The sequence below is a fragment of the Daphnia pulex genome, chromosome 7 (assembly GCF_021134715.1).
Source record: "Daphnia pulex isolate KAP4 chromosome 7, ASM2113471v1".
Lineage (NCBI taxonomy): Eukaryota > Metazoa > Arthropoda > Branchiopoda > Diplostraca > Daphniidae > Daphnia > Daphnia pulex.
Genome location: NC_060023.1, coordinates 735038 through 754698, shown reverse-complemented (window position 1 = coordinate 754698; position 19661 = coordinate 735038). Strand labels below are relative to the sequence as shown.

The window sequence follows — 19661 nt, the reverse complement described above, 5'->3', positions numbered from 1 at the left end:
TGAGTGACTAACTTCAGAGTCGATCCTGTCATAAAACCGTGTATTTTAAAACCCGTTATTATGTCAGAATTTATTCTGTGTAACTGCGCAATAGTTTGTCAATCTAAAAAATAAACAGTTGATATTATTATCTTATGATATTAGCCGACGACAAGCATTGGGTTGACGCCCAATGCTGTCAAAGACACTAAATCGTTTTTCACCCAATGAAACCCCGATGAATTTACTGATATAAAGTTTAAGGATCGATCTTTATTGATCGTTCAGTTCGGTGACGAATTTCAAACCGGTTCCCTCCAAATTCTTGGCGATCCATTCGTCAATTTTACGGTTCACTTCCGGGCTGAAATGGTTCTTCCAGCCTCCCGTTTGACCTTTTTAAAAAAAAAACACCAAAAATGAATCATTTTTAATATCGAAACAGCATTCACCTGCTCGTTTCGACAATTTATATACCTTTGCGGACGAATGTATTATTCGGGTCGTCTTTACCAACACCAGCTTTAATTTCCTTTGTGTAATTAACCGACTCGTTCTTGGAGAATTTATCGAAACGGACGTGATCGACCAGCTTCTCGATTTGCTCTGGCGTCACTGGCTTGTTCAGGAAAGTGGAAATTCTCTTGATTTGAGCTCGGATGTCCTTTTTTTACAATTTAAATTACATTAAGATAATATGATAATCAAATTAAAAACAAGGTGACGATTTACCTTCTTCATGTCTTCGTAGAAGAGGATAAGCAAGTTGGGATGACTGCGCTTGCCCCAAGCGTCCAAAACAGTGCCGAAATAAGGAGTCCACAGAACTAGGAATAGAAAATAAGTCGGCTAAATTTTTAAAAATGACAATTCAAAATGAATTAGGACCTTTGTTATCGAGAAAGTAGTCGACGAACGTCTCCAGATCTCCCGTAAAAGTGCACAGGTTGACCAACTTGTGGAAGTAAAAGAGCGAAACGATGGCATCCTTGGGATTCCTGGCCACATAAATCACCTGCAATTAAAGAGGAAATTGAAAAATAATTTAAAACTATTTGAATAATTCTGTACCTTGGCGGTGTCGAGCAAATTGGGAGGCAACAGGTCAAAAGGCAAGTGACACTTGAGGACCCTGGGTGATGGCATTTTCTCAATCTCATCGATGGTAATAATATCCATCGTATCAAAAGATCCTTCAGCGGCAAACTTGTCCCAGTGATTGATGTAATTGGCACTAAAGAATTAAATAAAAATAAATCCAAGCCTTCAAATTAATTTAAAGAAAAAATATTTTTTAAATACTCCAAGTTGGGAGAACGGATGGGCTGTCCAACTCTAGCAGCTTCTTCGAAGTTGCAATCGTTCATGATGAGCCAAGTTAATTCAGAAGTCCAAGTTGTCCCTTAAAACCACAAAAATAATTGTCTAATTCATTTCATTCATGAACATTTCAATTCACTTACCGGATCGTGGAAAGGTGCGGATCCAGACGTCGTCGCTCCTCACTTTCATGTTGTAAATCTTGTGGCAATTATCTGCAAAGTTTTGATGGTAGACGAAACCTCCAGGCTCGGCTCGGACCAGACCTTTACCGTCGAACGCCGGGAAAAGTTCCTTGTAGGGACTCTGCTGGGTCTCGGGTATGACACTGAACTTGACTTTCGAACGGAGGACTCCATCGCCAACAGATTTACCTGACATGATGAAAGAATAGTTTGCAAATTTGTGATCTTTGTCTATCGAATTAAACTGAGCTTATGAACAGGTGTGTCCGCCGTTTTCTTATTTATACCTACCGGTTGACATATTAACTCTCAAATTTATTTTCGTATAATTTACAGTTCACGCGCAATAAACGGCTGATAAATTGATAGCGATATTTGGCGTGTTTCCCAATTTTTTATTATCAGCTTTGATTAATGCACCTGTCATAAAACAGGGGTTTTACCACCCTTGGTTTATCACCGACCGGCTGCAAAATATCGTACAAATCCCAATGGCAAACAATCAGCTTCATTTGACGCTTGTGGTGGGATTTTAATTTAAGAAAAACCCTTAGTTCATTTCGTAATAGGCGGCCAGTCGAATCAAGTTTATCGCAAATCAAACAATTAACAAGGGAAAACCTGTTTTTCCCAGCGATAAGAGCGCAAATGAATACGTCGCAACAGAGCCCAAAAGCCCAACGGGAAAACACGTTACACGCTTTCCAAGTGCTGGGCTGCTAAACTAGCTGCATAAAAATTTTAATTTTTGATTAATTTAATATTCTACACAAAAAGTCACGATACTCTGACAGAATAAGTGGTACCTTTGTCTTATCCGTATAGCCAAATAGAACCCTAGAACCAGGAAGTATAATTTAAGGAAATTATCTAGTCGTTTTCTTGCAAGATTTCTCCGAATCAGGACAGCAAACCGGTTCTGAAAGCTGCCCAGTCACTTCGCTAACTGCTATTACATTGGTTGAAAGTTAACTTTTGCAGTTTTGCATAACCAAATTATATATTTCTTTCCTTCCTAGGAAAAATATTTTAACAGAGTAAAGTAAATCGAGTTTGTTGGAATTTTCTGAAGGTGTCAACCAATTTGAATTGTTAAGATAAAATTGTAACACATAGAAGCATTGGGAATGGCACATTATAATTAAACAAGTTATGGGGGTTACCAGGTTACCTCTAGGGCGTCGATCGTTGTTAGTGTTGCACACGAGGACAATTAAGTTGCTTGACTGCAAAGCTAAAAGGATCGCATTTTCTGACTTAATAATAATAAACTTTTATTCGGATTTTTTCAGGTCAAGTTGATGCCCGGCGGAATTCTTTTTCCGGGCCTGGTAATCCCGGAAACCCTTGTCCGTCCCGTGGAGCCAGTCCAGGGCCAGTGTTCGACCGAAACAGGCATTGCTCATCATGTGGTGATAGTCGTGATCCTCCGGAGTCGGTAGCCAAGGGAAATTGTATCCGCAATGATTTTTCAGGCCTCTCAAGTTAACCAGAGCGTACCAGATCCACAAAGTGACTAGGTGAGGATTCATTAAAAATGGACCCTAATAAAGATCAACATTAAAAATTAAGCAATAACTTCAAGATAACTTGATTGAGGTGGAATTACCAAGCCAGTTCCGCCCGTAATTAAAAGATTTTCGGTTTTAGTTGTGTAAATGACGGAGATGGCGACAGGTGCGTGCCATTCGTGATGTTTCTTGTGGACCCACGCGTATAATTTTGGGTGATGCATTAACCTTATAAACCGACACTGTTACATTCATACCATGAAATAAATAAAACATGATTCAAAAATTACCTGTGCACGTAATACAAGGCGATTTCGTCCACTATAAACAAAACGGCCATTTCAATCAGGAAGCGCTGGAGCGTCGGTAACTCGTAAATGGCCGGCATGGTGTTGGTGAATTTCTTGACGGCGAAACTAATGAAGATGAGCGGATTGCCAATCGTCCATTGGTTAATCAGCGCCACTTTAATTGTCTGCGGCAAACAGAATAACTCATTAAGATTTTGGCGCAATTAAATGGAGTTTGTTGGTCGTGTACCTCTTTGAGTTTGTTCAAATCAACGGGCTCGTTAGTTCCAGGCTGAACTTTGTACTTGCGGACCCATTTTGGCCAGTTGAAGTAATCCATAAACATGAACATTCCGCCGACAGTCCAAAACGGAATTATAATGCAGAGTATGCAACCTGCAAGTAAGTAACAAAGATTAATGGTTTGACAGTGTTCAACAGAAAATATTATTATTATTACCCCAGACGTATAAATAATAGTCGTCATTGCCAAAGTATCCGAGAATAGATTTCCATTGCGAGTCCGAAACATCACCGGAATAATCCCGAAACTGCCTCACTTTCCTGTCAAACCAAATATGAAATGATTCCCATTCAATTGTTCTCATTATTTCCATTCTCTTACGTCACTAGCTGTTGTCTGTAGACGATGGATCCGACAAATAAAGCGCAGGCCAATGTCGTTTGTCCCAGCCACTGTTTCAGCTTCATCTTCTCTAATTAACGAACTTCTCAGCCGGACAGCTATGAGCGCACCGTTGCACACGCGACGACCACAAAACACACAAGTCTTTCACCACTCGGCTCAACTTCCATCTTTTATAGAGTGCGGTCCCTGTAGGCAAAGTAGGTTACAACAAACGGGATTTCATTTTCATATTTTTGTTAGCTTTAAAAATGGGTGGAGCCAAAGCCCATACTTTCTTCTGGTGAAGAAGAAGACCTGAATTACGGCCTCACACGATTGGTCCCAATATCCAGTCATCCGACGGTTGTCCTATTTAAGAGACTTAAAAATAATAATTAAAAATAAATAAATTCATTCGCTTTTTCGTCAATCCGGTTCTGAAAGTTACTTGGCCTTTATATCTTCCCGTTGATTCATATGGGGCATTTGAAATTGAAACAACTTTCTCGAAATCTGGGATACCCATTGTTGAATTAGACTTCTTTTTTAAGGGACCGTTCCTTGTGCGTTGACATTCCTTTTGTACAACAGGAAATTATTTGTCGACATGCTAGACACAATAGTGAAATGGCATCCGCAGATAACACTGGGGATTCAAGATCCCTTTTGTAGACTATATAATAACCGCCGACGGCGACTTGGCATTTCACTCACCTTTGTTGGATCACCACAGTCAGATGACGGGCCTCATATAACGTAACAACCAGCAGAATATTCAAGTCAACAGTTCAAATGCTTCCGGCAATAAATTCCTGCTCCAAGAAAATATTCTGCGTGCATTTAATCACTTACCGTACAGTGAACCGGTTTTCCTGTGGTTTTGTTCAATTCGTGTCAGATGTTCTCACGAATTCCCATCGGATGGAAATTCATCCATCAATTTCCTCCATCGTAAATTAAACACTCTCGGTCTCTGCGGTGAAAACGCCTCGGGGATAGTTTGGGGGGGGGGGGGGGGGGGGGGTAAAGACTACACCTGTCGGTTCCGTGCAATTTCTCAATTATTTCTAGATTCAAAAATTCCAATTATTTTATCGCGATTCGATCTATATTGGAACGAAATTAAACAGATTAACAACATTCGTTTCGGGTTAGGTTACCTAATACACATTTAAGAAATATTTTAAATTAAAAAAAAAAACTCATTTCTTATTCAGATTTGTTATCCGGTTGTTGAGCAGTTGTGCCCTTCTTCCGGGCCCGGTAAGCCCAGAAACCCTTGTCCGTTCCGTGTAGCCAATCCATGGCGAGCGTTCGACCGTAACAGGAATGGCTCGACATGTGGTGGTAGTCGTGGTGCTCCGCAGTCGGAAGCCACGGGAATTGATAGCCAGTGTGGTTGTTGATTCCCCTGAGGTGGACGAATATGTACCAAATCCACAAGGTGACTAGGTGAGGATTCATCAACATTGGGCCCTGCAAAAACCAAATAAATTGATTATTTAAATTCAAAATGTGTTTTAATGATGGTGAATACCAGCGCTACCGGAATCATGTTTATGACATATTCCGTCTTGGTGCTGTACGCAAAGGAGAGAGCCACGGGTGCTGTCCACTCGTGATGTTTCTTGTGCACCTTGGCGTACAATTTCGGGTGATGCATTAACCTGAAAAAAATACATTTAAAGACGATTAAACAACAAGGCGAAAAATAAGGCAACTGTAATATTTTCTACTTGTGCAGGTGATATTGAGCAATTTCGTCGATAACAACCAAGACGAAAAATTGCCATAAAAAGCGCTGGGGAGTTGGTAATTCGTAGATTATCGGCATGGTGTTGGTCAATTTTTTGAGAAAATAATTGGCGACCATGGCTGGATTAGAAATGAGCCATTGGTTGATCAACACCACTTTCACCGTCTGGCGACAAGCCAAGAATTTGAATTTTTAAAGCGGGTTAAATTTTAAAACAAATAATTGTCATATTACCTCGACAAGTTTATTTAAATTGATTGGTTCGTTGGTGCCCTGTTGGATCTTGTATTTGCGTACCCATTTCGGCAGGTTAAAGTAGTCCAAGAACACGAACAAAGTGCTGACACTCCAAAACGGAATTTGAATGGAGAGTATGCAACCTTGACACAGTTAAGCGTTTGTTATTACAACATTAGACCCAGCAGGGCAGAAGGTAGGATAGCAACGACTTACCCCAAACGAACAAGGAAAACTCGTCATGTCCAAACAGCCGGAGAACTTTCTGCCACTGAGAGTCAAGAGCGACGCTGGATGCGTTCCGGAATTGTCTAGAAAACAAAAAAAAAGTTAAAATCAAAATTGAAAATTTCAAAAATTATTTGGCGCCGAATTTGTCATTTTTTGACTTACGTCGTCCCGCAGAGAATGGAGATGAGGAACAAAGTGCCGGCCAAAAGAATTCGCCTCGGCCACACACCGAGTTGTTTTAGCTCCATGACGTTTTGATCCGCACGAGAGCGGAAGAGCCCCAAACAGGTGCAATTGTCGCAACAACAACCACCACCGAAATACGACGCGTCTCAACTCTCCCGCCTTCTCTTATATTCTCAAAGGAAAAATGAAATACGCCAAGGCCTTGCACTAGCAACGCTGCCATTTCTCCCCAAATCCGGTTCTCAAATAACTAAAAATAAATACTCAAAACTAAAAATAAAAACCGAAAACTAAAAATAAAAAACCGAAAGGTCAAAATTCCGGTTGCAAATGGCGGTCAGTGTCCTTATTGTACTCCGCATTCCCAATTTACATTTCTATTTCTGTTCTTGATCGATTTCACACGAAGAATACTTTTAAGTTCCGACTAAAAGTTTCAATAGTAGCAACTTGTACGTTTTGAAAATCCCGCCAAAAGAATATTTGTACCGGGACGTGAATTGACCCTGACTCGTACACTTTCTTTTTGGTGGCCGGCGGATGTCCTGTAGGGAAAGAAGATCTGACAATTGCCAGCCGATTAAATGAGCTCGTCAAAAAATGTAAACATGTAATTTAAAATTATGTTGATAACACAGTTGACACCCTAATACAGAGGATAATATTTTACGCTGGATAAAATGTCCATCAATTCCCCCCTCTAGAATTTTATGGTAAACGATGTTACGGGGGTGAAAAATACGTTAAGATCTGAATAGTACACATGTAATAGGTTTTGGTTTTACTCCTCGAGATCGGTGAGAAACTTCAAATCGGATCCCTCCAAATTCTTTTCTATCCACTTGTCGATTTTGCGGCTCACTTCCGGCGTGAAATGGCTCGTCTGGCAGTCGGCCATTTCCCCCGCGCAATTCAAATAGCTGACGTGATCCAAGAGTTTCTCGACTTGTTTCTCAGTCAGCGATTTGTCGAGGAACGAGGCCATCTTCTCGATTTGACTCCGCAAATCCTAACAAAAGAACCAGATATAATGAGATAAAAATAAATTGAATTTAAATAAATATAAATAACCTTTTTCATGTCCTCGTAGAACAGAATCAACAAATTTGGGTGGTTGCGTTTGCCCCAGGCGTCCAAAAGGGAGAAGAAATAAGGAGTCCAGCACACTAAAAATACATCCGCACACATCAACTTATAAATTTAGCTCTGCTCGGCTCGAATTTCTCTCGCCATTATTTCGCAATCGGCCAACAAGGCAACAACCAACCTTGGTTATTGATAAAGTAATCAACAAATTGTTCCATTTCGCCGGAGAAGTAACACAATTTCACCAGCTTGTGAAAGTAGAAGAAGGAAACGATGGCGTCCTTGGGATTACGGGCAACGTAAATTACCTGGAAAACAAAAATTATCAATCACCATGGGGGGTATATTGTCCATCCATCAATTCAATCCATGACAAGCTTCATAATTTTGACAGCTGGCATATTTACTGTACCTTGGCCGTGTTGAGCAATCTGGTAGGCAACAGTTGGAATGGCAAATGAGATTGGAGGACTCTGGGCGACGGCATCTGTTCCAGCTTCTCGACCGATCGACACTTTCTGGCGTTCATGATTTCCGACGGGGCAAGATCGTCCCAGTTGGTAAAATAATGGGTGCTGGAAACATACAGAATTATATTAGTTTTCAATTCCAAGAAATTATTATAAATCAATTTTTACTCGATGTTGGGCGATCGGACAGTCAGTGGCACACGAGCAGCTTCTTGGAAATTGCAATCGTTCATGATGAGCCAGGCCAATTCGGACGTCCAAGTTGTCCCTTAAAAACAATCCCACAAAATTTAATAAAATTTAATTGAATGAATTTTAATTTTATTACCGGATCGGGGGAAGGTGCGGATCCAGACGTCGTCACTCCTCACTTTCATGTTGTAAATCTTTTCGGCGTTGTTGACGAATTTGGGATGGATGACAAATCCGCCGGGCTCTGCGCGAACTAATCCTTTGTAGTAGGCAGGAAAGTGATCCTTGAATGGACTCTGCAGCGTTTCTGGAATGACGGTAAACTTGACTCCCGACTGGAGGAGTCTGCCGTCTGGTTGGTGATGGCTGTCGAAAGACGGCATTCTTCGTATACACCTGCGAGCTCGACTCGCACTCGTTCTAAACTGCGTCTCGTCCAGCAACAAACCAATCACTTCTACCACCCTTTTTTTCTTTCTCTCTCTATCGCCAATTTGGTTTAAATAGCATATTCCTTGGCTTTGTAAATATTTGTCTCGAGGCTACAATCTGCATCGAAGCACTGGAATCTGGTAGTAACACACCCGAAGGTCGTTTTTGTGTGCGGACTGGAACTGCTGAGAGGCACTTTGAATAATTTAAAAGACTCGAGTGTATTAATTTTTAAAAGAATAGTACACGCGCAGCTCCACCTACATCGACGTTGGCACTGGAGATGTTCTTGAGTGCTGCTGCCACCGACAGGTCTGAAAGGAAGGAATTTTATCTTACCTTGGAAATAGTAAAAAGAAAAAGGATAACGACCCTTCATGGGCGTTATCTCACCTAAGGGAACAAGAATTAAAAGCTTCAACTATTGCATGCGTGTGCCATTTGGGAATAAGAGCACGTCATTATATGGATGGGCGGCGAGGAGTTCGTAAGGTGAGAATGACGAGTCGATAAAGTCACGATTTTTTATTTTTAGTTGCAAATAACCGAAATTCGATCTCTTTTAACTCGATTATAAAATAAAAATGGTTATACCTTTGCCTTGAGGTGTAATATATTTTGAATATACGGTTATCGGAGAGTATGCAGAGGAGATTTGACGTTTACAACAATCCGATTCCAGTTGCAATCGGTGAGTTCAGGTTGGCACATTCAGATTCACAGCTAGCGAATATTAAATGATTTAAAAAATAAAAATCGCCATTTCTTTATTTTTTAGTCGAGTTCGGTGACGAATTTCAAATCGGATCCCTCCAAATTCTTTTCGATCCACTCGTCGATTTTGCGGTTCACTTCCGGACTGAAATGGTTCTTCCAGCCTCCCGTTTCACCTGTGAACCAAATAACCCCACAGTATTTTTTTTTAAAACACGGGGATTTATACAAGGTCAATCAAGATAAATTATCACACCTTTGCGGATGAAAGTGTGGCCTTCGTTGGAGAGGCCGGCTTTGATCTCGCGGGTCATGTTGACCGACTCGTTCTTGGCGAATTTGTCGATATCCACGTGATCGACCAGCTTCTCAATCTGCTCTGGCGTCACCGTTTTGTTGAGGAAAGCGGCGATTTTCTGGATTTCACTGGGCAAATCCTGCGGGCAATTCAATCAAATTACACGTACCATTCCTTTGTTAAAACTGCATACCTTCTTCATGTCTTCGTAGAAAAGAAATAACAAGTTGGGATGGTCACGTTTGGCCCAAGCCTCGAGGACGGTGGGGAAATAGGGAGTCCACAGCACTGCAATTAATTTTAAATTATTCAAAATGTGTTTGTTATTTCCATTGTACGTGTTTTACGTTTGTTGTTGAGAAAGTAGTCGACAAAGTCGTCCATTTCTCCAGCGTAGTAGCACAATTTCACTAATTTGTGGAAATAGAAGAAGGAAACGATGGCGTCCTTGGGATTGCGGGCAACGTAAATCACCTGACGTCATCAGTCAAACACAAAATGAATCAAATGCTTTTTTAAAAATGTAATTGGAAAAAATGTGCGGACCTTGGCAGTGTCGAGTAAATTGGGTGGCAGCAATTGAAAGGGCAAGTGCGACTTGATGACTCTGGGTGACGTCATCTCTTCAATCTTTTCGATAGTGATGAGGTTATCCATTATTTCCGGCGGGGCGAAATCTCCCCAATTGGCAAAGTAATTGGTACTGGATAACAAATTTATTATGATTAAGTATCACTTCAGGAATTTGAGATAAACAAAATTGGTTACTCGATATTGGGCGATCGGACAGTTAGCGGCACTCGAGCAGCTTCTTGGAAATTGCAATCGTTCATGATGAGCCAGGCCAATTCGGACGTCCAAGTTGTACCTTAAAAACAACCCACAAAATTTAATAAAATTTAATTTAATGAATTTAAATTTTAGTTTAATTACCGGATCGGGGGAAAGTGCGGATCCAGACGTCGTCGCTCCTCACTTTCATGTTGTAAATCTTGTTGGCATTTTGGGCGTAGTGCGGATGGAAGACGAATCCGCCCGGCTCTCCTTGAACTAATCCATTGACAAACACTGGGAAATGCTCCTTGTAGGAAGGTTCAAGCGTTTCGGGAACCACGTCAAACTTGACATTTAATGGCGATGAAGTCGGCTGCTCTTCTTCGTTGGACGACATGGTGAAGTGGACTGAGTATCCCTCCAGGATTGGCCAACACCCTCAATTGCGTCTCTTGGCAACACAACGTCCCGTTCCAACTTTCTCTTTCAAAGTCTGGACCAAGACTAACCTCTTGACATGAGGACAACAAGCGCCGGAGGGCAGGCGAATCGAACTTATGGTCATCAATAAACATTCTAAATTTCTCCCCCCAGTCGAAGGTCAACCCAACTCTCCGTGTTGATTATTCATTCCATAAGTGTGGCTGCCCATTTAAAACATCCTGCAGTCACGTACGCCGGCCTCCATGGCATCCAGCGGAAAATCCATAGCAACTAGAAAGCAACAGCATTCAAAATTTAGATTCATCTTTGATTAAACAAGCAATAAACGTTACTTCAAACAAATTGCAGCAATCTCTGTGTGTGCGGGCTGAGATGCGGATGTGAGCATCGTTAAAACATTGACGGAAGCTTAATTAGTCGAGGCGGGAAATAAATAAATTTTTAAATTTAGATAAATGGACTCGGACTGATATCGAATGAAACAGGAAATGGGGATGATGCTGGTCGGACTAAACAGATACAAACAGCCTGGGGTGACTGCATGTTACTGTATACATTACAAAGGGTACAGAGAGCAAAACAAACGGGACAAACGTACAGCCGGCCGAGACCTTGACACGGTCTAGACTTTCTAAAGGAGCTCACAGAGGCGAGTGTGGAGTAGTTTATCAACATAACGCGTGCCGACATTGCGATGACGTAGACAAATAGATAAGACAAGTTCTAAAGACATCAATTTCAAAAGGAAACTTGTTGTACATGACTGAAAGTGCCGTGTATCAACTAGACGGCAATTTATCCCCGTTATATTTCATACGTGCCTACGAATTTGGTGGAAACTTAATAGATTTTGATTACCATTTTCAGATAGCCATGAAAAACGTCGACAATAAAACTACAGTTAAGCGATTTTTCTTTCACTGCCTAGTGGGGAAAAAAAGGGTTGGGCCTTTTCATAAATATTTAGAAATTTTAACGGTCTATTTATTGTCTTAATGGATATTGATAGTTGACGCAAGGGAGAAACTGCACCGACATGGTGCAATACGTTATGACTACACGTTTCTACTGAGTAAACAAACACGGACTGTCCTTTAACCAAGCGAGCCTGTTGTTAATACTTAATACACCCTAGCTGTTCTCCTGGCAAATATTTTATCCGAATTTCCTTCGTCACGTGAATTTAAACGGGAAAAAGAAAAAAAATGGGGAATTACCTTTGGAAATTCCATTAGATGCAGTCAAACAGGTGCGTCCAATTGGCATGCTTGTAATCCACTCATGACCTGAGGAAAAGATAACGTCAATATTTTAAAAGCTTTTATTAGAATTTTACACTCACTCACCTTACACCTCACCTTACACTCACCTGCTATTCCACAATAAAATTCAGCAGTCATCTCATGAAAGCTCTTTGGCTTGTCTCCCATCCGCCCAACTGTTTCAGCTCCAACTGCGACTGTCACGACAAGCCTATGTACGCTGTCTTATTCTCTGTAACACATAACCAAATGTGAGAGTATAGTGTAATAGTCTAGACGATCGTAAAGTAAACGCGCTAAAGTACTCAGTTCATTACTTCCACTTGGCATTTTAAAGTTTGCTTGACACGAAACCAACCGGTACAAATTTTAAGCCCTCTGGCTACATCTTGAAACAGAAAAGACATATCGATGGCCTTGTATAGTCCGCCAGAATTAAACTGTTCAAATAAACTGGCAATCGCTGCTACCAATGATTCAACTATCGATAAAAGTTTGTCGCTTGATTAAAAGAAACGCGTGAAAATTCTCGTGAAATGTTTCTACCAAAAATTTAAATCGTGACAAGAAAAAATAAATGATTCGTCATTCCTGTCAGATAACCCGCAGAGTTACTGCTATTCATACCTGTATCTGATATCAACAGGGAAATAAATATGATCAGTCTGACAGTCAAATCAAAAGTTCTCATAACTTAAAAACGGATAAGTTGGGTTAATACTAGGCAGACGCAAAATAGCACGTAGCATGTAATCATAAAGCTTGGCAGAACTGGGGTGTGGACACGCAGCAACTAAAATTATCGACTACCGAACCATCCAGGAAGCAATAAAAAGGCGATGGCGTCACACAAAAAGAAAAACCTTTGTGCAAAAGTGATCCGTCAAGGTCGAAAACAAAAGAAGATTTACTAGGAACTATCCTGACGCGCTCGATTTGGCATTGCGCATCTAGAACAAGAGAAAACCGCCAAGGTCTCACACACTTTTCCTGTGTGTGTGTGTGCTTCTGCCATCCGTGTTCCATATTTAAACTGGAGAATGTGTCATTATATGTTGTGTTGTATACCTTGTGCGTAAAATCCGCTTCCTGATGGGCAGGCAGTACAAGCCTGGAGGAAAAAACGATATCTTCCATATCTAAACTGTCCAACGATAGAACTGACGGGCGACCTTGTGTCGAACGCATCTTGGGAGGAGTTCTTTTGGGTGTGGTTCATGCGTGAATCCAGGAGTGATTTCTGAAATCTTCCGGGATGGGCTACTCGAGTATTTAAGAGCGCAAACGCGACGGCATTGAAACACACAGCAGTTTCAGCTCTCCAGTCTCCCAAAACCCCTTACGAGAAAAGAAAATGATCAAGACGGTAAGTTGAATAATATTTCTAGATTAAAATTGTAATTCAAACCAACTGCTGATTTACCAACTGCCTTTTTTTTAAACAGGTGCTGATTGTTTGCTTCTTGGCTGTCGCTCTGGCTGCCCCGGCTCCCGAGGAAATCCTGAGTTACGACGTGGAAGATCATAAACACTCCCAGACTGGAGATGCTGGCAACGCTGTCAAAGGATCCTACAGGTAATAAGGGACTTCATCATTTTTCACTAAAAAGTTGTTTGACGATCCTGAAATTTAAAAAAAAATTGCAATCGGATTAGTTACGTCGCCGAAGGCAAGACTTACACCATCAACTACGAAGCTGATGAGAAAGGTTACCGTGCCACAGGTGACCATTTGCCCGTCTCTCCTGAAGTTCCAGCTGTGCCAGAGGTACCTGCTGTTCCAGCTGTTGCCGAAGTGCCAGTAGTCGAAGCTAAAGCCGCGCCCGTCATCTCAACTGTGGCCCTACCAGCAGCTTACCCGTACGGTTACTACGGCTTTCCCGCTGCCCGTTTCGGTTACGGATTCAATTACGGATTCCCGCAATATCCAGCCTACTCTTACTACTTCTAAGTCTTTTCTATCACCACCTATCTGACCAGCATGTTTCGAAATCAAAATATCCGACCCCGTTGATTGTCAATACACTTGTTGACTCGTTTTTGCAATTATTTGTCGATTGTCTAAAAATGGATTGGGGTGTACATGTTGCGGTATTTCAAACGAACCGACGATCAAGGAACTGCTCACACATAGGGGATGATCATGAATAATGGATGAGCCTGCGCCTGCTATATAACAACAACAAAAATAAGATGGGACACAGTCAAAGAGTCTCCCGTCGAGGTATAAGATGGAAAGAGAAAAAAACGGACTTTGGACAGACAAAAAAGAACTCTGTTTGCCAATGCCTTGGCTTCGTTCCCATGAAGGAAAGGATTGACGGGTCCCTTTTCTCTTTTTTTTCTTGTTTGAATTAAAGCCAAATAAATAACTCGCCTTTTTTTTTTGGCCTGCTCGATGCTGACGTTGTCTACGTGCCACACAGCTGGAAGGTTTTTAGAAACGTTGGTTCTTTTGGGTCGAGTGGCTGTGCTTTCTTCTTCCTCCTTTCCTGGTCTCATCATTGACTCACCAATGATGAAGGTAGTGTACCTGTGCAATTGAAATTTGGTGTTATTAAATTAGCATATTGGTATGTAATAATTTATCACTGATTTACCATTGGATTAAAACAGGGTCTGATTATTATAGCAACGGGTTTCTTGTTGGTCCTAGTTGCGGATTCGGCCGTCATTTTCCACCATCGAATCCCTACCGAGTAAATCTACTTTAGTGATGGCCTGTACAAACATTTACAAGTCACTAAATGTCTTGTTTTGTTATTTGTACAGGTTTTATTTACACAACAGCCAGTACGATGATTATTACCATCACCAGTGTCCCTTCCAGCATTACCTTGGAGCTACAGACAATGTTGACTCGAGAGATTACTACCCCGACGTTGTTCCTCGCCATCTCTTGGAAAGTAGTGCTGGTGAATTCAAAAGACTGACGGATTACGGCTATAATAATGACATAGAGGGCAGACAGCACCAAAAACATGGCGATAGCAGTAATGAAGTAGCAATACCCAATTACCGTTTGTTCCATTTCGTGTTGAGGCTCGTCAGGGGAATGAGGAGACACTTTCTTCCGGTTTACGCCACTCATCCCGATGACATTAGCAACATATACGCCCAGTACAACGAGCACGAACTGCGTCGGATGATAGATGCGTGAACCTAATGAAGAAAGGGCCACTGCCTGGAGGGAAATCTAAAACTGAAAAAAGAGATAAAATGCAACTCATGTTGCTGCTGGTGGCACACATGATGATAAGCTACATACATATTTATATCGACAATTTATTGCTAGCAAGTTGAAATCTTGATATTTAATCTCATGCAGTTATCCACTTGAATACTAATCAGACTGCCATAAGAAGAAAAGTGATGCAGCCGTAAAATGATTCACGATTCTGTCCAAAAATGCATGACACACATTTGAAAGTTGCAATCTTGAGAATTTACTTTTAATACAATGTATTACAACTGTACTTCTAGAATTATATCCTGGTTTTACTATGGAACTTGTTGAGAAGTGTGGAAACTCCCACGATAAATTGTATTATTACACACCTCAAGACAAAATAATCGCTTGATGCCAGGAACCTGATTTCATTTTGTATAGTACTTGGGGTATCAAGAAAAATGATAAGATTTAAGCTACTTACAAATGGTACGAAGTTCAAGAACTCTCCTAATGTGACAAGGGAAGGCTCTAGTTTTTCTATTGGAGGCTAGAAGTAGGACCAAGGTGTGCTAAGAGGCTAAGAGTAGAACCAATTAATTTAAGCATGAAGTAATATAGTTTGAAATGAAATAAACTTGATAGAGACTTACACAAATATTTAACATTTGATCACTAATCTCAATCCATCCGATATCATGATAGATAAGCTAATAGCCTACTGCATGATCATGGGCTCAAAGAAAGCATGGTTTCCCGAAATGATAAAGACTAGCACTAGCAGCAGACTGCACTTCAAGTCGGAAGTCGGCCATTACACAAAATTTACCACGAGGATATTTTAAATAGAAAAGCATGTCTTTGAAAAAAAAAAATTAATTCTCACTCCATTACTTAACAAAAAAATCTTTTTAAATAATGACGTCAGTTTTCTATAATTTAAATGAGAAATCTATTCACTAAGTTTTCGGGAGTGATTCGAATTTAAAAATTAAACCCCAATCGCCCCTCAAGTTTTGGATAAAAAAAAAGCTGATAAGATCTTTTTCTTATCTCATTGTAGACCTTTATTTTTTTTTTCCTTCACTTGTCTAACGGTTAGTACATTTTCGCCCACGGTTTGGTGTGCAAATATGGAAGAGGACGCAACGGAGCATTACATCACGTGTCGTGTCTGCTATTTGCAGTTTGATGACCATCAGGTCAAACCCAAGTTATTGTCTTGCTCTCACACCGTTTGTCTCACGTGCCTCAAGGTGAAATTACTTTTCATTTTATATTTTAAAACATGGTCATTAATGTGATTCAAATGACAGCAAATCTATAATCATGGAGCAGTAATTAAATGTCCGGTTTGTCGTCGGTCTGACCGTTTGCAAAGCGTTGAGCAACTGCCAACCAATCAAGCTCTTTTGCACATGATCAAGTTGAACGAAAAATTGAAATGTCAAAAACTGACGTGTCTCTCCGAGAGGTTTTCATTAAACTTTTTTTTAAATGGTAGAATAAAATTGTTGATAATTTTTTTTCTTACGGTTATATGCAGTTTGGAAGTGGATGATTTTATAAAAGAACTACTAGAAATTCACTCGCCGGAAGACAAAGTGTTTTTCGATCAACTGCGCAAAATTATTCAGTTTGTCGTGAAAGATTCGACAAGATCGTTGGAACCTGTTTGGAAAATTCAAGACCGTTGGACAAACGGGGCTTATGTTGTTCAATTGCATCAGACTGTCATTTCTTGCGTCAAAGAATTCACGCTCCAACACGTGAACTACCTTATCAGCGACATTCAGGTGCATATTTCACATATCACAGGTTGTTGCGCCCTCATTTCCTAGATTTCCTTATCTCTATTTTCTTGTCTAGGCACGTTGGAACTCGGTCGATGTGACCCAACGCTACGCATTGTTGAATTTTATTCGTACTTTGGCCAACGAGACTGATTACGATGACGTCCCATTTCAAGTATTTGCATGACTACTACATTTTGTCATTCCATAGCTGATATCACTTTAACGTAAAGGTTTTAGACGTCATTTTGGAGTTCGTGCAATGCCCAGACACGCCCGATGAACTGATGGATTCCTGCATCGACATCCAGTGCAAGATTTTGAATGATTGCTTCAACAGCGATCTGGTGAGCCACTGGATCCTGAACTGCATCCAGATAATCCAGCACAGGGAACAGCAGCGATCCGTGATGGTAGCCATGAAATTGATCCGTCACTTGTGTTACTTGTACGCCGTCAAATCGGCCTCGTCTAACGACCACTACCAACAATCCGCCGAATTCACCGAGTTGGTCTGGCTAAAGTACAAGGAGATTTACATGTTTCTCAATCAAGAATGGCACCTACTAGATCTAGCCGTAGCTGAAATCGTGGCCTACATGGCAGACGTTCGTTTAAACTGGACGGGAGCTAACCAAGCTCATCCGGCAGCCATTCAAGAACGACTTACATTCATTCTAATGATCCTTAAATATGGTCAATTGGTGTTGAGCGACTCGGATGCCGTTTCCATCTGGACCTGCCTTGTAGGCGGAACTGTTTCCGCCTCAGATTCCGACGTGTGCTTCGAATGGTTCAGCAGAGCTATCGAAATGAACGTCCTGGACCCTAAAAGCCACCAGCGAATTTTCCACCATCACATTTTGAAGCTAGATCCTCGCCAGATGACGTACCAAACTCATTTCTTCATCGACTGTTTCCAACATTTCTTCTTGGCTGTCCAGTGCTCGGCTGGAGACACCTTCACCGATGATGTGATCGATCCTACACCCGGACTGGAATTCCTCTGGAAAATGTCCTTATATTCCGAACCCTCCGTTGCTAAAAAGTAAAAATGTACCTCTAATTAAAATTGAAATTCAGAATTAACATATTATTATCTGTGCCCAGGGCGTACGACTTATTGAAGGAGACAATTATCTACCTGGGTTCGCGATTGGTGGCTTGTTCGATTGAAATTCCCGACAACGTCGTTGGTAATTGCCTGGACAGATTCAGGGACGAATGTTTGGCCAGTAGAAGAGTACCGAGATGTCTGGCCACCATGACCCAAACGAAGTTGATGGATCACCTAGCTGAACTGTTGGAAGAAGAAGACATTCCGGGAAGTTTTGAAGCTTTGGAACACCGGCGGGAATTGACAATTGGAATCCACACGGTTTTGTCGCTGCCGCTCAAGTTCGATATCAACCGATCCATTTTTCTCCTTTCGGTCACGAAGAGAGGCCGCTTGCTGGGCAAGATTCACATCAAACCTTGGGCGCTCTTTGGTAGCAGCAAATTCATTCAGGAATTGTGGGAATTCTGCATTGGTAATCCAAGAAAAATTGGTCGGCGGATTGTTAAGGTAAATTTTTAAAAAATGAGTTCATGTTTTGTAAATTTGTTTGACTTATCATAAATTTTTTGATAGTCGACCGGTGATACGTCCGTAAGTTTGAAAGTGAAGAACGCCCTGTTCCAGCCGGTAGTTCCGGAATTGTTGAATTATGCCATATGGGTGGACTCTGAATGCGCCGAAAAATCATGCCAGGTGGGCATCACTGGCATCCAGAGCTCCCACAGGAGAGATGGCAACAGTCGACGTGTCACCGGATGGCAATTCGTGTTTCTCCTTCGTGACAAGAGTCCCGGCAATCACCAACCCAAGACATCGCTACGCTTTGGCGACGTCGTCCAAGGCATCGACGTCGTCAAATCACTTTGCTGCTCCCGAATATTGTCGTCCCATTTCAGCGACGGACTCCGACTTACCCTGGAAGCCATTTAAAAGTCATAAGCTTTTTTTATTCTTTTTCCTTTTCTCAATTTTGTGATTTGTTATGGAATGGTGGTCGCTTTCACAAATGATAAGATCGAACAAATAACTTTTTCAGGCAAAACTGTTTAATTTTTTAGAAGGTATAATGTTTTTTTTAAAAATGGTTAAAAAAAAAGATAATTTCGTCATGGTGATTCTTATATCTTCGTGAGCCTAATTAGCATTCTCCTTCTGATTTGAATTAAATGTGATAAATTCATCTTGTGAGTGCGATGGTATGCATAAATTAATTAATACAATTCTATACGTGATTCTTAATCGATACATATCTTTATACTGATACTCCATTTTGGAGTATCCTCCTCTTTCTCCTTTTAATTGCTGATTCTTGTTCTTATAACTGTTTTAAAAATTAATTTTAAAATACTAAATGTATTTAAAATTTTTAACCGTGTTGTTAACACTTAAGGCACCAGTAAATTTATAAAAATAAGTTAACATTAAAATAACGCTCCTATTTCTTGATCTCTTGTCCACAAATTTTTTATTGTTAATTGCTACAATATCCGACCGTTCAATTATGTACAGGTTTTCGGTTCTTACTTAAAAAGAAAGTAAAAACAGAAATCTAATTGAAAATACAAAAATCTAATTACAATTTCTTTGGAGGTTAAATGCTAAAGTAACCATATGTATATGCAACATCCAAGATATAAAATAAAG

The 19661-nt window shown here is 40.8% G+C and overlaps 6 protein-coding genes and 1 long non-coding RNA gene across 15 annotated transcripts; 3 read left to right on the top strand and 4 right to left on the bottom strand.

The window, feature by feature from the left end:
• Positions 1 to 23: 23 nt before the first annotated feature.
• On the bottom strand, positions 24 to 13176 carry LOC124196942 (sulfotransferase 1E1-like). 8 transcript variants are annotated; one of them, XM_046592195.1, is made up of 10 exons: positions 13064 to 13176; positions 12080 to 12227; positions 11951 to 12019; positions 10449 to 11003; positions 10284 to 10383; positions 10062 to 10218; positions 9863 to 9989; positions 9709 to 9803; positions 9474 to 9654; positions 9014 to 9393 (listed from the first exon to the last, which is right to left on the bottom strand). In XM_046592195.1, the coding sequence occupies exons 4-10, from the start codon at positions 10684 to 10686 to the stop codon at positions 9278 to 9280; spliced, it is 1014 nt and encodes a 337-aa protein (XP_046448151.1). In that variant the 5' UTR covers positions 10687 to 11003; positions 11951 to 12019; positions 12080 to 12227; positions 13064 to 13176; the 3' UTR covers positions 9014 to 9277. The 8 variants fall into 8 exon arrangements, with proteins under 8 accessions (XP_046448149.1, XP_046448147.1, XP_046448148.1 ...); XM_046592194.1 differs by having other exon boundaries at positions 12103 to 12227; XM_046592197.1 differs by lacking the exons at positions 9014 to 9393; positions 9474 to 9654; positions 9709 to 9803; positions 9863 to 9989; positions 10062 to 10218 and adding exons at positions 6920 to 7332; positions 7395 to 7489; positions 7591 to 7717; positions 7822 to 7984 and having other exon boundaries at positions 12103 to 12227.
• Positions 2466 to 4919, bottom strand: LOC124196945 (fatty acid hydroxylase domain-containing protein 2-like). Its single transcript, XM_046592202.1, has 8 exons — positions 4362 to 4919; positions 4206 to 4294; positions 3911 to 4120; positions 3746 to 3849; positions 3536 to 3681; positions 3286 to 3470; positions 3094 to 3223; positions 2466 to 3028 (listed from the first exon to the last, which is right to left on the bottom strand). The coding sequence occupies exons 3-8, from the start codon at positions 3994 to 3996 to the stop codon at positions 2759 to 2761; spliced, it is 921 nt and encodes a 306-aa protein (XP_046448158.1). The 5' UTR covers positions 3997 to 4120; positions 4206 to 4294; positions 4362 to 4919; the 3' UTR covers positions 2466 to 2758.
• LOC124196946 (fatty acid hydroxylase domain-containing protein 2-like) lies at positions 4965 to 6782 on the bottom strand. The gene is made up of 6 exons (XM_046592203.1): positions 6300 to 6782; positions 6123 to 6217; positions 5904 to 6049; positions 5650 to 5834; positions 5451 to 5580; positions 4965 to 5389 (listed from the first exon to the last, which is right to left on the bottom strand). The coding sequence occupies exons 1-6, from the start codon at positions 6383 to 6385 to the stop codon at positions 5123 to 5125; spliced, it is 909 nt and encodes a 302-aa protein (XP_046448159.1). The 5' UTR covers positions 6386 to 6782; the 3' UTR covers positions 4965 to 5122.
• Positions 13177 to 13245: 69 nt separating the features above from the next.
• On the top strand, positions 13246 to 14034 carry LOC124196948 (larval cuticle protein 65Ag1-like). Its single transcript, XM_046592205.1, has 3 exons — positions 13246 to 13361; positions 13441 to 13571; positions 13652 to 14034. The coding sequence occupies exons 1-3, from the start codon at positions 13350 to 13352 to the stop codon at positions 13944 to 13946; spliced, it is 438 nt and encodes a 145-aa protein (XP_046448161.1). The 5' UTR covers positions 13246 to 13349; the 3' UTR covers positions 13947 to 14034.
• A 348-nt stretch (positions 14035 to 14382) lies between these two features.
• Positions 14383 to 15471, top strand: LOC124196947. The gene is made up of 3 exons (XM_046592204.1): positions 14383 to 14519; positions 14612 to 14694; positions 14768 to 15471. The coding sequence occupies exons 1-3, from the start codon at positions 14394 to 14396 to the stop codon at positions 15153 to 15155; spliced, it is 597 nt and encodes a 198-aa protein (XP_046448160.1). The 5' UTR covers positions 14383 to 14393; the 3' UTR covers positions 15156 to 15471.
• On the bottom strand, positions 14389 to 15959 carry LOC124196949. Of its 2 annotated transcripts, XR_006875885.1 has the most exons (4): positions 15818 to 15959; positions 15649 to 15744; positions 14596 to 15197; positions 14389 to 14528 (listed from the first exon to the last, which is right to left on the bottom strand). It is a non-coding gene; the product is annotated as an uncharacterized LOC124196949 (long non-coding RNA). The 2 variants fall into 2 exon arrangements; XR_006875886.1 differs by lacking the exon at positions 15649 to 15744 and having other exon boundaries at positions 15818 to 15923.
• On the top strand, positions 15952 to 19256 carry LOC124196940 (probable ubiquitin carboxyl-terminal hydrolase FAF-Y). Its single transcript, XM_046592188.1, has 7 exons — positions 15952 to 16420; positions 16481 to 16638; positions 16711 to 16960; positions 17034 to 17132; positions 17191 to 18005; positions 18068 to 18524; positions 18591 to 19256. The coding sequence occupies exons 1-7, from the start codon at positions 16298 to 16300 to the stop codon at positions 18945 to 18947; spliced, it is 2259 nt and encodes a 752-aa protein (XP_046448144.1). The 5' UTR covers positions 15952 to 16297; the 3' UTR covers positions 18948 to 19256.
• Positions 19257 to 19661: the final 405 nt, after the last annotated feature.